We start from the raw sequence: 19135 nt of genomic DNA, 5'->3' as shown, positions 1-19135 counted from the left end.
CTATGCTTCCCTCAATTCCTGCTTGGTTATTTAAACCAAAATCCTAACAGAGATAATACTTCAAAGGCCAGTATCTTATTCATTCCTTACCTGTAGTAAATAAAAAAGGAAGAGCTCCATTGAGAATATTTTTTCAACAAAAGGAATTAGATTTTACTTATTTTAAAATGTACTTTAAATAAACAAAGTGATACCAAAAAAGCTAAAGAACCTATATTTTATAAAAGCTTATACTCTAGGAATTGATACATTTTCTATGTATATAACCTGTGACTATAAAATCTTTAAAAGAATTTCAACCTAAGAGATAAAAGAGTAACTAGCCTTGAATTTTTGTTCCCAATGATTTTGGTGACTGATAATTCTTAACCAAAATTTCAAAAATTTAAACTTTGTTCTCTGAAATTATTCTACTCTATTCTTCATTCAGTCTACTTTTTAAGCAAAATACAATTTTTACCAAATGATGAAGCAAAAAAAAAGTCTAAAGAACACACCCATGCACAAATGACTTACATTTTATTAGCTGTAATAAATACAAAAAGGTAGAAAATATTTTACTTTCCTAATAAACACATTGAGGCTATTTTAAATGATCTAAAGAGATTCCCATTCATTTGTATGTTGCAAACTGTCAGTGCCTCAGACATCTAGAACCTCTAAAATGTTCTGACTTCTCTTTGTTCTTCAAAGCCTTGCAGTAATCATCTTTCATTTCCATTGCTTTGATGGTGAGATAGCAAACTCCCAAGAAATCCAGGGAGACATTAGCACGTAGAGCCGCAATTTCTAATAAGGCAGCCATTTGCATACAAGATCAGCCACAATTTAAAATGTGTTGTGATAGATGCGGAAAGGGAATAACAGATTTATATTAGCATGTACAATACCAAGATTGTTTTCACAATTTAATTCCTTGGAGATTACATCTCATCACCTTCTTTTATAAAGAACACTGCATTCCCTGAGGAACTAAGTTGCTCTGAGACCCAGCTAAAGTAAAATATGGATTAATAAGATAATATTTATTATTTATGAATTTCGCTGTAGGAATGATTTCAGATTAAATCATCAGAGAAGTTTTTAACATTCTTGAAACTTGATAACACATACTTAAGGAGAAAAAAATGCTAATTTTATTTAATGCCTAAATTGCATATTAAAATATTTCATAATTAATTTTTATTTAATTAAAACTTTACACTCTTCAGGACTTTTCAGATTAAAGAGAGTGTTTTTGTTTTTAATATCCTTTCTTAACCTGAATTTTACACAGCAATTTGCCACACGTATTTTTAAATACAATATGTGACCTTTAAAAACAAACAAAGGTAATGCAATATCCTATCACATTCTGACCAAGTTACTTTATTGCTCATTTATACCTTTTTTATGAAATCCAGAAAGAACAAGTAAAGAAATAAGAAACCTGAAGCCTCCACATATGTCTCTGCTTCCAGAAAAAGCATTCAATCCAGACTGTGACATTTAAATACAGATCAAAACACAGGTTATTAAAAAATTCAACCCATGACCACAGAAAACATAATCATCTCAGTTTTTAAGGCTAAAAGACCCTTCCTTAAAAAAATTCTTACTTTAAAATGAAGTTATAAATAGGCAGAAGATCTGCCTATTTGTTTATGACTAGATGAGAATTGAGAATCAATCATAAAAATAAAATATTATGCTGATGTTGGGATGAACAAAGTAGTGAATAAATAAAGAAGGCACTTGTCCCTGATCTGATGCATTCATTATTCCCAAACTGATGGTTTAAAAACTCAAAGCTGATCATGAAAGCAACATATTTAAGTCATCCAAATAATGGCCCATTTCCCAGATAAAACTCTTAATATACAGAACCATTAATAACACAACTTACTTTGTCATGTGTTCCTTAATCATGTTCTGGTGCACTATCAAATTCAGATTTTAGTTCCATGATTTTGACAAGTTCATTCACATTTTTATGGATTTACTCATGCTCTACTACGTACTTTAAGTGTCATTTCCATATTCCCCCACTTGTGGAATCTGTATTTTAATATTTCAAGCAAAAGCACATGATTCAGATCACCAGAGATAATTCTCCACACTTAAGGAAATGAAAAAAATAAGTAGTTTAGGAGACAATCTAAGTGTGACACAGTAGACAATGTACACTTTGACATAAATATAATATCGAAATAATTATTACAAGCAGGAACAAATTCCTGTTGTGTAAAACTGGAGAGCTAACCAGTGGTCTTCTTAATGTTTTCAGGGATCAAAGTGACTACCTACCTCATCTTCACTTTATTAATTTCCTTTACAGCTGCAGAAAAAAATATGTCAAAATTTGAATATGTGAAAAAGTGATTTTTAAGATCCTGATAACTATGCAACACTGATATAAAAATTCATAAGAAAAGAAGCTACAAAATAGTTAGCTGTGTAACCCCCAAAAGTCATATACCAGGAAAGGAATCTTAGTTGTTGGGACTCATCCTTCAGCCATATGAGGGAACTAAAATGAATACAGTATTAACAAACAGTGCTGGAACAACTGTATATCCTTATGGGAAAACAAAGCCAAAATTAGACCCCTATCTCACACCACATATAAAAATCAATTGAGGATAGGGGCACCTGGGTAACTTAGGTGGTTAACCATCTGCCTTTGGCTCAGGTCATGATCTCAGGGTCCTGGGATCAAACCCCATGTCTGGCTCCCTACTCAGTGCAGAGCCTGTTTATCCCTCTACTTCTGCCCCTCCCACTGCTCACGCTCACTCAAATAAATAAATAAAAATAAATTGAGGATAGATCATAGACCTACACAAAAGAGCTAAAACAATAAAGTTACTAGGAAAAATGATTATCTTTATGACCTTCGTCATGTAGGCAAATATTTCTCAGAAAACACAGTATAGACTATAAAGGAAAAAAAAAGAGGATGTACTGAACTTCATCAAAATTAGTTTTTGTTCACCAAAGATACAAGGAAGAAAAAAGAAAATAAATATGTAATTTATAGACAGTTTGTAAATATTCATAATAGCTGTATCTGAAAAAAGAAATTGCGCCCAGGATATATAAAGAACTACTCAGTAATATACAACATACAACCCAATTTTAAAAAACAGGATGAAAGACTTGAACAGCAACTTCATCAAAGAAAATACACAGATGACAAATAAGCACATGAAAAAGCTCAATACCATTATTAGTCAGCAAAATGCAAATTAAAATAAGAATTAAAATATCACTACACCCACTAGAATGGTTCAAATAAAGCTTTCCTATACAAAATATTGGGAGGATGTGGAGCAACTGAACTTCTAGTACATTGCTGATGGGAGTGTAAAATCACAACCACTTTGGAAAACTGGCAATTTCTTACAAAGTTAACTGCTAGCAATTCCACTCCTAGGTATTTATCTAAGAGAGATTAAGTACACACACCCACAAAAAAGCTTTGTACAAGTATATTCATAGTATTTTTATTCATAATAGCCAAAAATTGGAAATAACCCTCATGTTGATCAACAGAAGAACTGATAAACTGGTTTATTCATACAGTGTAATATTACTTAGCAAAATACTACTAATAATAATACTGATAATATGCAACAATGGAGATAAATCTCAAAAACAGTGTGCTGAGGGAAAGAAGCAATGGCTCCTTTAGAACTAAATCGAGTGAGTATTTATCAGTTTTATGTGCCCTTGTAACATCATTTAACAACAGTGATACCTGCCTTTTTGTTGAAACACTCATTAAAACACTTACTTCCCATGGGTGAAGGAATATATAAGAGGAAAGAAAGCAGAGATGGAAAGCATAGACAAATTTATTACAAAATAAGTAAAGGGAAGGGGAAAGAGGATATTACTCAGAGGAAGGGAGAGGTTAAGGAATACTTTTTGTTATACTTTGATTTTACTCATGAGGGCTTGTTTTTGAAGGCAGATGGAAACTGGAGTCTGTCTAAATAAGTGGGAGCCAATAGAAAGTGAGGAGTTGGAAAGACAGAAAAAAAAAAATTAAAAAATGATTTTCAAGTCAGTAGGAAGGGATAGAATTCAGTGCACACTAGAAGTAGTAATCACAGCAAACTACTTCTTTCACTTTAACACTAGAGAGGAAAAAAGGATGGGTAAGATTAATTAAGTTTTGAGGTTTGGTAGTCCAAAGAAGAAGTTCCACCTGGCAGCTCCACGTTCACTATGAAGTAGGAGGCATGATTATCTTCTAAGAGTGATATGAAAGGTAGAGACTTCGGAAATTTGAGTGCAGAGGCTTGAATTTAAGCTGGGGAAAATTTATGCAGGAGCAAAATAGAAAGGGCTGTCCAAGGAAAACAGGATTAATGAGAAACACTATGAGATCGAATTAATTTGGTAACTATGAATCCATGGTAGCATTAAACTACATGATTGAAAATAGCATGCTATGGTTTCATTTGGTTTGGTTTTCCTGAGTGTTCGGCTGCTCACTTCTGGCTTTGGGAAGGGACAGATACCTCGATTAAGTAAAGTTTAGCTGCTCACTTCTGGCTTTGGGAAGGGATAGATACCTCGATTAAGTAAAGTTTAGGACTTCCCAGAGAGGCATGACAGAAGGGCAAAAAAAAGTACTCTGTAAAGTGGATAAAGTTTAAAAAGTTTAAAGTTAGGGTACTCTGTAAAGTGGATAAAGTGATGTGCCATGGCGTCTAAAGCCAGAGAAGGAAGTGAAGACAGCAGAAGGTGTAGAGTTAAGCAGAAAGTGAGCCAATTTGGGGGCTTAAAAATTTGGATGAGATCAAATAACCAGTTTGGGGAAGAAAAGAACTAGACTTTCTTTGACTGGAGAACTAAAGAGTATCGTGTGATTGATGCTGTTACTGCGATGCAGCAGGTTATGATCCAGAGTGACTAAAGTAATAGGAAAACAGCACGACAGACAAGGAAATGAGGGCCAGGATAATACAAACATCACACCTGTGGATAGTGAAAGCACCCGGGATGGTCGAAGGGTTTGGGCCAAGGCAGAAAGACTCTAAGTTAGGAAGATGGAGGAGTGACCTGGATATCCACACTTAACAGCAATAAGGAGATTGAGGTGACTATAGTCAAATGGAATCAACTACAAAGGAGCTGGGTTTCTTGTTTCATTTGTCTTGTTTGTTTTTATATGCTTGGAAAAGTAAATGCCCTAGGAGCAACAATAAGAAAATAAAAAGATACCAGACTTTTAATCCACAGGTATGTGGAGAATTAAAGAAAGAAGAGACTTAAGTGGAGACTTAAGAAGGCTTTATGTAAATGGTGTATTAATGTCAAGAGGTAAAAGTGATAATCAATGAAGTGCTTGAGAATGGATACGGTTCAAGAGGGATATAAAAAAAAAAAATGGAAGAAAGAGAATAGCAATAGACTGGTCCAGTAAAAGAATAAAAATAAACCACAGAAAAACATGGGCATATGTGTTCAGGGGAGAACAAAAAGTTAAATGCGTCACCTTGGACAGCAAATAAAGATAACAGAAATGCGCCATATCTTGAATTAGGTTATCTCAAAACTGCATCGAGTACTCAGGCCTCTTCAGGAGTCAGCTGCGGCCTGGGTAAAATGAGGAACTCCCACTTCCTCTGGGAAGGTTCAGCTGGCTGGATCTGAACACTTTGGAAGAAAGACCCAGGTCTGTAGAGTCTACTTAGGTACCAACTTACCAGGAGCAACTAGAGGCTCCAGGTCAGCACTTATCAAAAATGCTGTCCATCCAACACCAACATAAGGAGTTGTGTGGGATCAAAATGCAGACTCCCCCATCATAGTCCTAGTGAATCAAAAGCTCAAGGACTCAGGTCCACAAATCTCCAGGGGGTTTTGGTGTTGTTGTTTTGTTGTTGTTGTTGTTGTTGGTTTTTTGGCCTTTAATGTTTAAGAATCACTACTTTTTTTTTTTTTTTTTAATCAGCTTACAGGAAATTCTGTACACTAGCATTTGAGAAACGCTGCTGGAAGTAGATGGAAGGCCTCAGCAGGGGCTGTGAGATCCTTCAGCCTCTTTGGTGGAAGATGAATAAGGCAGTATGACAAAGCTGAAGAAGCTTTTAAAAAATCAGCTGAAACTGCAGACTTTTTCTAAATTCAACAGGAAACCATAGAGGGTATTGGGCAATCAGGTAATCAAATCAGATACTTTTTAGTATGTTTATTAAAGACTAGAAGGTTAGAAGATAATTAACAAGCTTAAAACAAATCTAGGTACTTTCCAAAGGCAATCTACTAAGAGAGCAATACTTAGTAGAAAAGAAGAGACATTTGGTGATTGACGTTTCAGAATTTGGGAAGAGCAGAAAGGGGGTATGAGGAAGAGGAAAAGTTGAAAATAATAGTGCTTTTAAACTAGAATGATAATTAAGATACAAAGTCCCAGGACTCATTATTCAAAGAACCCAGTCAGTAAGGTTGAGGAAAGACCAAGGAAACTGAATTTTTAACAAGCACCAACTCCCTGCCAACATTTTCAATCTCAGTAGGTACATGGACCACACTTGGCAAAATATTCAGCTAGAAGGATGGTATGTCATTAGCAAAAATAGGTAATATAAGGAGTAATAGGGAGAAATAAATAAGGGGTAAGTGATGAGGGTAAGGGAGTATTAGAAATATACATTCTAAAATGTTTATAACTGCTGTAAGAAAACAAGGCTCTTGGGGCACCTGGGTGGCTGGGTTGTTAAGCCTCTGCCTTCGGCTCAGGTCTTGATCTCGGGGTCCTGGGATGGAGCCCCATATCAGGCTCTCTGCTCAGCGGGGAACCTGCTTCTTTCTCTCTCTGCTTGCCTCTCTGCCTGCTCATGATCTCTGTCTGTCAAATAAATAAATAACATCTTTACAAAAAAAAAAAAAAAAAAAAAAAGAAAGAAAACAAGGCTCTTGTTTTTCCTGAAACCTCATAGAATTGGTTTATATAAACATAATTGTATCACTAATTCCCTGGCCTCCATCAAAAAATACTCACAAATATTTTACTTACTTTTATTTTAATGCATTTTTAATGCACAGATTGTTGTGGCATCTGGACACATGACATACTTGAAAACAACACATTAAATTTATACAGCCTAGAATAGACAAAAAGCTGCCTTGCGTGTACCATCAACAATGCTCATCACTGGGGGAAGGGGTACTACAGTAGCAGGGTCCCATGAAATTATTATTTTTTAAATTCTGAACTTTGCACAAATATCAAAGGAATAAACACTTCAAATGTGAGAAGGAGAGAATTTCTACCAAGTAAGTGACCATGTTCCTAATTGGAAAATGATCATTACTTTTACAGAGTTTAAATTCAGCAAAATGGGAAACGTACTTCAGTTAATTTTTTGCATTATATTTGCAAAAGAAGATAGGTTAGTTAAACAAGGATTGATCTACAATATAACTTTTAATGGTCAATAAAGGGTCATTAGTAATATAAATTATACTATCTTTCAAATAAAAGATTTTATATAATCGTTTCTCGGCATTTCAACTAAGATCAAGTGAAATAAAGGATTTTATTATGTCAACTTTACTGTCAAAAATTTCTAAGGTTATAATAATATGGTATCATATAAATAGAACAGCAAACCCTGTTTTACTAATTACAAAGTGACGACAGAAGAGACACATATCCAACCATACTGAAAAAGCCAAGACATCTGCAATTCTAGTATAAAACCAGTAAGGCCCGTAGCATGTACCACTGCACGCTAAGAGCTTAATGAGTCACGAGGAATGAGAAGAAGAAAGTCTATGTTTGGCTTCAATGATCCCGAGGTAGAGAAAAGGCAGTTTCGTGTCTATTTTGGCTGTTAACTAATACACCTTCAGACTGTTTCTTCTGATGAGACAAAATTAATTGAAAATAGGATTATAGATCTAAAGGTCACAAGCCTTGATATTTCAATACTTATAATCCCTTTAAACTGGTTATTTTAAGAGAATTATATGAAACCCAAGATTGTTTCAGTTATCATACAGATAATAAAAAGTTTTATTCTGTCCAGATGGTACCAAAAACTGGTGGCTAAAGGATGAAGGAAAACAATAATTTCTAGATGCAAACATCTCAGATGGCATCTATTCTCATCTCTGTAATTCCTAAGTAGACAGATATATATCTATTTTATCATAATTTCTCAATACAAACTCCCTTTTCTTGGTTCTCAAGTGATATTAGTGAATTCTTATGATTCAGAACTTTCAATAAGTTACCAGAGACAAAGGTTTACTGACAAAAAGTATATATTTTTTTCTATTTAGCCCAAGTGTTTAAACACATTTCACTGGGAATATCCAAATAACATATCTGTGTTCAGTGTAGATGAAACGTTCTGTTACACTCTAACTCTAACAAAATCACAATAACCAAGTCTGACTTATTTGAAGTTAAAAGTTTTTATTTTTCTTAGTTTGCATGTATTTTACATCGAAGCAAACGTGAACCAAGTTCCCCAAATATGGTCATTTTAGGACAATATATAACAACTTTGGGAAGTCTACTGAAAAGCTTTTCTGAGTCTCTACATGTGCCTTGTTGATCTCTTAAATAGAACTTGAATATGTCATTCCCAATGTTACTTGACCAAATTTTCACATTTTGCATATTATCATCTCATGAAGCCTCCATTTCATGTAAAGTTTGGTGAAAGAGAGGTATTATTAGAAAGCTGATTTAGAAGAATTATAAGGGAAATGAATAAACAAGCATATGGTTCATGAGTAAAAGATGTTAAGAACTGGCTAAGAGACATGCTTATCAGCTCCCCAGCTTCAGATAGGAAAGGAATATTCTGGCAACAGAGACCTAGTATAGGATGACCATATAATTTACCATCCAAGCCAGAACACCTTGAGAGTGAAAGGGTACTCTGTGACACCAGGACAGCAAGTATAAATCAGGACTGCTCTGGGCCAACTCCTGCCCCAATATACTCTTGCCCTAACTACAAAGAACACAAGTACAATTCACAACACACTGTACCTCAACTAATTTTGGTAATTCATTAGGTATTGCAGTAGAAGGAAGGAAAGGGACATCTTCTGGAAAAATCCCATTTAAGGAAACAAATTATTATTTTAGACAATACTTGCTGCAGATATGGCAATACCACAATATCGGATTATACTGTGAGACAAGCTGTCCTCATTTATGAATCTCTCTGTGACATGTGGCACTACTAAGTATTTGGCTTGAAACTAAGTTGTTGGTTTCTCAGCTAGCACTGTCCCAATTCTCCTCCTTTCCATCTTGATTTTCTCTTGACCATCTTCATATGCACTCTTCCTCCGGTTGCCTGTTAAACACTGGCGCTCCCCATAGTTCATCCATTCCACATGTGCTCTCCTTGGGTACCTCATTCCTTTGAATATATGTATCAAGAACCTGGCTTCTTTGATCATACATCCAGCATTCTTCTGAGTATGACCAATGTGAATTTCTCATTTGTCCCAATGACTGACTTGTTTTTTTCTATGTTCTATCTCATTTATTTTTTAACTAAACTCAAGGAATGTCACAGAAGCAGTGTTGTTTTCTTCTCATTGCATTATTTTCCTCAATTGGTAGTGTTAACTTTGATCACTTGATTAAGGTGATAATCTACCTGATTTCCCCACTGTGAATTTAGTTTTTTCCTCTTTGTAATTAATAAGTATTTGGTTGGGAGTACTTTGAAATTATATAAATATCCTGTTCTTCTCAAATTTGCAACTACTAGTTTAGGATTTATTGATGCTTCATGCTGAATTAATTATACTCATAGAGTTGTCAAATGATGATTTTCTAATTTCATCATTCCTTCTACATTTATTAGCTCATATTCTATGGTATTAAAAAGTATTTCCTTCTTCCTATTTATTTATTCATTTCTGTGTCTATAGCAGTATATACTCACTTGTAAATTGCTATTTTGTTCAACAGGTCAAAATTCATATATATCACTTGTTTATTTTGATGCTCAGGTTGTCCTGGGTTTAGCCAATGAAAGGTCCTTCAAGTGGTTTATATCATTTTGATATATTGCCATCATTTTTTAAACACCTGTTATTTTCTGGCACAAGAAAATATTCAAGGTTCATCTTATACTCTCTGTGATCCTGCCCTGGAATCTGTCATTTCTCCCATGAGCCCAGTTACCTTTCAGTGAAGAACAGTATTTAGACATCAAGATCTGGGGACAGGATATGCTCCTTGCTAACGAGTGCACAGAGCTAGGGAACATATGTATTGGCATGAAGTCAGTGCTTCCAACTTCCAACCCAATGCCGCACAATTCATTGTAGTTTTTCCCTTTCTACATTTATATTTATAACTTTCTTTTCTAACAGTAAGTAACAAACCTATCAGCATTACTATCAAGGAAATTTGTCATATTTAATTTTTTGTTTAATATTTTGTAATAAAAAGTTAATACCTAAGATTTTCAACTTGTAGATCACCTAAAAAACAATATACAAAAGCCCATTTGAACTAAATCTAATAAGTAACTAACCTATGCTAACGTAGACCAACTTGAGAGAAACAGTAATCTCAAATATCAAATCCCCCACAGATGTCAATCAATCACATTACTTTATGCCTTACAGACAAGTGCTCCACTTTATGGCAAGAAAAATGAGACTGCTCTTAAAACAACTAGGCTTATCCCTAAAGATGGCCATGGGGTCTACTTCTCATAAGCATACATCTGCATATGGGAAAAATAGCTAGTGTAATAAAATCAAGGTTCTTTGAAGATAAGGATTAATGGAATTCTAAACAGACAACTAAAGGTGTTGTTTGAATAAGATTCACCATAAAAAAGAAATAGATTGCATATATTGAATTGCTAACATCAGATCTATAAAGATCTACATTGTGCAATTACTTGTATGTATATGGATTCATCACTTATTCTAAAATTGGAAAATGATAGTTTTCACACTTCTTTTTATTAAGTCTTTTATTTTAATTTCAGTATAGTTAACATACAGTGCTATATTACTTTAGGTGTATAATATAGTGATTCAGCAATTCCCTACAATAGTCAGTGCTCATCAAAAATGTACTTTTTAATCCCCATCACCTATTTTACCCATGCCCCTAACCACCTATCCTCCGATAACCATCAGTTTATAATTCAGAGTCTGATTTTCTGTTTCTCCCTCTCTTTTTTCCCTTTGCTCACTTGTTTAGTTGCTTAAATTCCCCATATGAGTGAAATCATATGGTATTTCTTTCCCCGAATGGCTTACTTTTCTTAGCATTATAATCTGTACTTCCATCCATATTGTTGCAAATGGCAAGATTTCTTTCCTTTTTTATGGCTGAATAATGTCCCATTTGTAATACATACCACTTCTTCTTTATCCATTCAGCTATTCATGGATATCTGGGCTGCTTCCATAATTTGGTTATTGTAAATAAAGCTACTATAAACATAGGGGTGCATACCATCCTTTGAATTAGCGTTTTTATACTTTTTTTGGTAACTATCCAGTAGTACAATCACTGAATCATAGGGTAGTTCTATTTTTAATTTTTTGAGGAATCTCCATACTGTTTTCCACAGTGGCTATACCACGTTACATTCCCACCAACAGTGCAAGAGGGTTCCTATCTCTCCCCATCCTTACCAACACTTGTTTCTTGTGTTTTTTATTTTAGCCACTCTGACAGGTGTGAGGTGATATCTCACTGTAGTACTGATTGGCATTTCTCTGATTATGAGTGATGTTAAGCATCTTTTCCTATGTCCGTTGGCCATCCATATGTCTTCTTTGGAGAAATGTCTGTTTATGTCTTACTTGTTTTTTGGGTGTTGAGTTGAATAAGTTCTTTATATATTTGGATACTAACACTTTATTGGATATGTCATTGGCAAATATCTTCTCCCATTTATTAAGTTTTCTTTTAGTTTGTGGCAATTATTTTTGGCAATTATCACTTATGCTAATTATTAGTCATTTCGATGTATATTACCTATCTCAAGTAATTAGGTTTTCAAATTCAAGAAAAACATCCTGGGAAAAGTCACTTAAAAGCAAAAATATGACTTCGCTTATATGTAGAATCTAAAAAAAAAAAAAAAAAAAAAAACCCAAAAAAACTGAAAAAAAAAACCCAGAAACCAACTCATAGATAAAGAGAACAAACAGTTATTTGCAGAGAAAAGGGGGCATGGCCAAAATAGATAAAGGAAATTGAGAGATACAAACATCAAATTATAAAATAATTAAGTCATGAGGAGGAAAATACAGCATAGGGAATATAGTCCATTGCATTATAATAACAGTATATGGTGACAGACAGTACCTATACTTATCATAGTGAGTACTGTATATTGCATAGAACTGCCAAATCACTATATTGTACAAGTAAAAACAATATAACATTGTATGTTAACTATATTGCAATAATAGAAAGGTTTTAAAAACTTCAAAAAAAATCAGCTAGATTTTTCTTTCTCTCTCCTTCTCTTTGGCTAACTACTTTAGGAATTTTCAAACTGGAAAAGAAAATTCTAGTTTGGTACATGGATAGTTTCTAAGAAACATCAATGTTAGTATACCATACCAGAACATACAAAACTTGAGTTGAGCCCAGTCTTTAAAAAAAAAAAAAAAAATTGCATGGCCTTGACAAACCATGCTATTTCCCTTCTTAAGTGATTCCTAAATTTCCTTCAAATTAAGACAAACTAGTGTACATGATCATATGTATCAGGTTAAGAATAATTATTTTCATGCCTAGAAACAAATCTTAGAAACAAACAAATTAGAGAAGCCCAATAATAATACTATATATTTTTAAACATATCTTTTAAAACCAATGAAAGATCTGTTCACTGAGGTAAAGTTTATCTGAGTATATAAGAGGAAATAAACATCTCAAGGCAGCCATCAGAAAGCTCTTTATGGTTATTTCTAATAGTTTCATAATTCTGTATGACTTACTAAAAAATAGCTTTATTAGTAAATAACTGTCAAAAGTGTAAAAATAACTAGTATACATCCAATTTCATAAAAGTTGCGTTAAATGCATTCATTATTTTGATGTCTCATGTGATTATATCATTACCATTTTACTAATACAAGGATTTCTCAGACTGGTAGTTTCCAAACAGATTGTATTATTAAAACTTGTGTTTATAAACAATAATGCAAATTGCTCATTTTTAAAACCACCAAACTATACTGCCAGAGAAATACAATAAAAACTGTCGAGTTTAAAAACTGAGAAAATAGGTTAATGGGGAGAAGCACTGGGTTATTAACTAATATAATTCTGCTACATAGAAACAAGTATGCATTTTGCAAAAATGCAAAAGTCAATTTATTCTTTTTAAAAGATTTATTCTAATCTTGAGAGATTTAAAGAGAGATAGAGGAGGGGAGACAAAGGGAGAGATAGTCTTTTTTTTTTTTAAGATTTTATTTATTTATTTGACAGAGATCGCAGTAGGCAGAGAGGCAGGTAGAGAGAGAGGAGGAAGCAGGCTCCCTGCTGAGAAGAGAGCCCAACATGGGGCTCAATCCCAGGACCCTGGGATCATGACCTGAGCCGAAGGCAGAGGCTTTAACCTCTGAGCCACCCAGGTGCCCCGGGAGAGAGAGTCTTAAGCAGACTCCATGCTGAGCACAGAGCACGATGTGGGGCTCAATCTCATGACAGTGAGATCATGACCTGAGCCAAAACCAAGAGCTGATGCTTAACCAACTGTACCACCCAGATACCCCTAAAAGTACATTTATATGTTTTTATAGCAATCGATTGATAAAGAAAAAATACCCCAGATATGAATCAAAACACAAATGAGAAAACCATAAATTCTACTTTGTACTGGGATCTATCTTCCATTGCTTATTCCTTAATTCCTATTCTATCAAGTACATAATACTTTTTTTTTCTTTTAAGATTAACTTATTTATTCCAGAGTGAGAGAGAGAGAGAGAATGAGAGTGGGGGCAGAAGGAAAGAACCCCCGGGGCAGACCCCCTGCTGAATGTGGAGCCACACCACAGAGCTCTAGCCCATGACCCATGAGATCATGACCTGAACCAAAACCAAGAGCTCAAGGCTTAACTGACTGAGCTACCCAGGTGTCCCTGTATTGCCTTTTATAAAGCATTTCATTTAAAAAGATTTTAAAGTGGGATGCCTGAGTGGCTCAGTTGGTTGAGCGGCTGCCTTTGGCTCAGGTCATGATCCCAGCATCCTGGGATTGAGTCCCACATGAGGCTCCTTGCTCCACAGGGAGCCTACTTCTCCCTCTGAAACTCTGTCTGCCTGTGCTCGCTCTCTCTCTCTCTCTCTTACAAATAAATAAATAAAATCTTTAAAAAAAAAAAAAAAGATGTTAAAGTACTGCTTGATAGTTGACCTAAGAGCATTCAGTTTCACAAAAGAGAAATAATTAAAGAAAAGCTATCAAAGTGAAAATATGGAAGATAGAGATTTGGAATGGTTAAAAAGCAATAAAAGACTTTACATTCCAGCAATGTTATAGATTATTGAGATTAAAACATTTATACGGTTCTGAGAGTCAATTATCATATGGTTTCACTCACTTGTGGTGCATAAGGAATAACATGGAAGACATTGGGAGATAGAGAGAAGTGAGTTGGGGGAAACTGGAAGGGGAGAAAACCATGAGAGACTGTGGACTCTGAGAAACAAACTGAGGGTTTTGGAGGAGACCGGGGCTGGGAGGGTGGGTGAGACTGGTAGTAGGTATTATGGAGGGCATGCATTGCATGGAGCACTGGGTGTGGTGCATAAACAATGAATTCTGGAACACTGAAAAGAAAAAATAAAATTAAAATAAAATAAAAACATTCATAGGGTTTTGTTTACATGAGTCTTTATGAAAACTGAACATCTAACACTCTTGTGCTATGTTGCTTTATATATTATTATTTATAATTTATGTATTATACATCAATGAAAGGTTACAAAACATATAGGATTCAGCTAACATAATACTTAAGAAGAAAGAAATTTAAATAAACAAGAAACTGAAAAAAGAGAACTAAAAAGAAAATACTAGGGGAAAAAAAGAGTAAAAAAGTCTCCCAAATTACAAGTGATAAAATAAGCTAAAAGCAATAAACAATGAAACAAAGACACAAAAAAGATGAGATGATCCACATAGACAAAAGTTTTTGAAAAATAAAAACATGAAACAAACTCTTGTGATAGAACAAGAAAAAAGATACAAAAGTATTAGAAATATATAAGGAAACATGGCTAAACATTCAGCAACTATTACTATTAATTAAGAAGAAGATAAGGTAAAAAAAATTCTTGTAAATAAAATTAAAAATTAAGATAAAATATCACTAATACCAGTTCAAGAAGGTAAAGGTAGCATAAATTGAATAGAATAAAAGTCATTTAAAGGAATCAATCAGTGTTTAAAATCTACCCTTAAAAATTAAAAGATATACACATAAAACAAAAGCAACAAGACTAGATAGGGGTTTTTTTGTTTGTATTTTTGTTTTTCTTTAAAGATTTTATTTATTTATTTGACAGACAGAGATCACAAGTAGGCAGAGAGGCAGGCAGAGAGAAAGGGGGAAGCAGGTGGAGAGCTGGATTCGTGTCTGGATCCTAGGACCTGAGATCATGAGATCTGAGATCATGACCTGATCTAAAGGCAGAAGCTTAATTAACCTACTGAGCCACCTAGGTGCCCCTAGATAGTTTTAAAGGTAAATTCTAGTAACCATTCAAGAGACAGATAATACATATAAACAAGCTGTTTTATAGAATGATAAGCTATTTTGAAAGATACAAATAGATACAACACTGCTCAACTCATTTCATGAGGCTAACAAATCCTTACAATGACACCAAGGCAAGGACATTATGAGAACGAGAAATCATAGGTCACACTGACTTATAAAAAGAGAGATAAAATCCTAAGTATAATATTGGAAAATAAATACAATATGTGTATATAATCATATAACAATGTTTACCACAATAGAGCTGGGCTAATAGCAAAAATTGAAAGTTTAACACTAGATAATACATTAGTAATATTCTCCATGTTAACTGATTTCAGCTGAAAAAAATTGGAAGTCCTCAACAGATACATGAAAAAAGTTATAATCAATATCCATTGATTCTTAAAGAGTGAGACAAAGAAGAAAAGAAGGGAAGGAGGAGAGAAAAGAGACAAAGCAGAAGGAGGGAAATAGCAATAGAAAAGAACCTTCTTACATTGTTGATGGTAGCAAACAGAAAAAGAAAATTATCCTTAATTGTGAAAAATCATGAACAAGACAATCACTATAATCAGAAATCCAGGTAATATAGAGAGACAAGGGGAGACAGGACATAGGAATTGAAAGAAAAAAAAAGTTATCAGTATGATTCACAAATAATATATCACAAATAATATAACACAACAAATTATTAGAATCAGTATAAGATTTTTTCATAAGAGCTCAGCAAAGTTACAATTTATAAAAACTATATTCAAAAATCATAAATTACTGTAGCAATAAAAATTTTTAAACATCTATAAATACCATGAATACATAAAAATATATGCAACTTCTTACAGAACTTTTTTAAGAGAATAGATTATTACAATAAAATAAGAGCAGTAGTTAATGGGCATTTTGGGGAGAGCTACAGAATATCCAATAAAATCCAAATATGTATGTGTCAGAAACATCAGTTTCACTGTTAGTTATATGAACTAGTGAAACATCCCCTATGTAAACAAAACACTCAAAAAGCTATTTAACGATAGCAAAAATTTTAAAAACTTGGAAAAAAAGTCCAAAGTTCTGTATGTACATCATAATTCATTCATCAGTGAAATATAATGAGGTTAAAATGTGTAGGCAATGAAGGACACTTGGATGGTTGGATGGTTCAGTGTGTTGAGGCCCCCCCTTCTTGGTTTTGGCTCAGGTTGTGGGATCTATCCCACTTGGGGCTCTGCATTCACTACAGGGTCTGCTTGGGATTCTTTCTCCCTACCTCTCCTTCCCTCTCTGCTCTCCCCACTTCCCATTCACTCTCTCTTTCTCTCTAAAATAAATAAATAAACAAAATCTTTTTAAAAAATCTGTGGACAGAGATAAATTTACATAAGGTTTTAAAACATTCAAGGGGCGCCCAGGTGGCTCAGTCAGTTAAGGATCTGCTTCAGCTCAGGTCATGATCTCAGCGTCCTTGGATCAAACCCCAAGTAGGGCTCCCTGCTCAGTGGGTAGTCTACTTCTCCCTCTCCCACTGCCCCACCCCCCTGCTCATGCTCTCCCTCTCTCTCTCTCAAATAGATTAAAAAAAAAAAATTCAAATTAATAGCTGATACTACTTAAGGAAAATATACAATATATATATTTTTTCATGTTTTTTAATAATAAACATCAAAATATCAAATTCTTTGGTTATCTGGTGGAAATAAGAAAGACATACAACTGAGAATGCTTGCACAGAGGTATTTAATTGGATCGATCTGTGCATAGCATACAGTTGGGTCTTGTTTTTTTACCCAGTCTGAAAATATTTGGCTTAAACAGAGTGTTAAGGGGGGACCTGGGTAGCACAGTTGGTTAAGCAACTGAGTGGTTTGGCTCAGCTCATTATCTCAGGGTCATGAACTTGAGTCCTGCATCAAGCTCCCCACTTGGCACAGAGTCTGTTTGAGTTCCTCTCTCCCTCTGCCCCTTTCCCCTCTCAAATAAATAAATAAAACATTTTATTTATTCATAAATAAATATATATATATGCAAATTTTGAAGAGACTCTAAGAACCAAGGAGAATACATTACCTAAAGATTAAATTTGATAAACATTCAATGAGTTCATTTATATATATATATATATATATAATGGAGTGTGAGAATCACTTTATTTAATGGAATTGTTTGTGTTTATATCTACTATCATGAAATTTATGTTCTATTCTTTTCCTTGTTCTTTACTTTCTGCTTTGCAATTAATTGAACATATTTTAGTATTCTATTCTATCTTCCCTTTTAATTTGTAGTTATTCCTTCTTGTTTCATATTTTTAGTGGTCACTCTAGAATTTATAATGTCCATATATTTCTTGTCACAGTCTATCTTCAAATAATCTGCTACTACTACAGTAAACTTCCATTTTCCTTCCCCAATCCTTTGGGACATTATTATGTCACATGTTACATCTACATGTATAATAAATAAGCCATAGCCAATATATTTGCTTTAAACAAATATATTTTTCAAAGTTTTAAAAATGAGAAAAATGTTTTTCATATTTATCAACATATTTCCTATTTCCAGTTCTTTTTATTCATTCATAGATTGATGTTTAATTTTCCTTTTTTCTGAAGAACTTCCTTTAACATTTCTTGCAGTGTAAGTTTTTGGCAACAAATTCTCTCAGCTGGTTTTTTAGATACATAAGTATTTGTTTTGTCTTTCATGTTTAAAGAATATTTTTGCTGGGTATAGAATTTTTTTTTCAGTACTTGAAATATGTCACTCCTTTGTCTTCTAGTTGGCATAGTATTGAAGAACATTCTTTAAATTAATTTTTTTTCTTTACTTCATATAAATCCCCTGCTGTGACTATTTTAGATTTCTTTTATCCCTGTTTTCAACAATTTAATTTTGATGTGCTTAGGTGTCTGTTTATGTTTTATCCTAGTAGGGGGTCTTTGGACAGTTCAACTAGCCTTATCAGAGAACCTGGGTTCCACCCTACCCTGATCTTGCTAACAATGACAATAAGAAAATATTTTTGTAATATTTGTAATATAATTCTAATCTGAATTCTGCTGTAACTGTGAAATATAGACAACTAGCTTTTGTCTACACTAGTAAAGAATACTGACCTGGTTGAATACTCACATTTGAAAAGCAACACATCCATATGATCAATGTTCTTCAGTACAACTCTAAGACTCAATTAACAAAGGTACCCAACAGAATGATAGCTATTGTTTCTTATATTAATTTTGATTGAGTTATTTCCCTGTCAGTAAAAAAAAAATGCAAATTTTGAAGAGACTCTAAGAACCAAGGAGAATACATTACCTAAAGATTAAATTTGATAAACATTCAATGAGTTCAAACTGTGGCTTAGGTTCTATCAAAGGCACCTTTACATGATAAAGAATTG

At 33.8% G+C, this 19135-nt stretch overlaps 1 protein-coding gene across 12 annotated transcripts in view; it reads right to left on the bottom strand.

Moving 5' to 3' along the window:
* The window catches only part of TRIQK (triple QxxK/R motif containing), a 101795-nt gene that overhangs the window by 60343 nt on the left and 22317 nt on the right, over positions 1-19135 (bottom strand). For 6 of the 12 annotated variants that reach the window (XM_045075822.1, XM_045075823.1, XM_045075821.1 and 3 more), the window contains one exon: positions 18865-18988. The exons of 5 other annotated variants lie outside the window; for them this stretch is intronic. In XM_045075822.1, coding sequence (XP_044931757.1) covers positions 18865-18882 — 18 coding nt within the window. In that variant the 5' untranslated portion in view covers positions 18883-18988. Of the gene's footprint in view, positions 1-1885; positions 2306-18864; positions 18989-19135 lie in introns of those variants that run through there. One more of the 12 variants, XM_045075832.1, reaches the window with a different exon arrangement.

The sequence above is a fragment of the Mustela putorius genome, unplaced genomic scaffold (assembly GCF_011764305.1).
Source record: "Mustela putorius furo isolate JIRA1106 unplaced genomic scaffold, ASM1176430v1.1 tig00000163_pilon_pilon_pilon, whole genome shotgun sequence".
Taxonomy (NCBI): domain Eukaryota; kingdom Metazoa; phylum Chordata; class Mammalia; order Carnivora; family Mustelidae; genus Mustela; species Mustela putorius.
The sequence above is the reverse complement of the archived record's forward strand: the minus strand, read 5'-3'. Positions and strand labels throughout refer to the sequence as shown.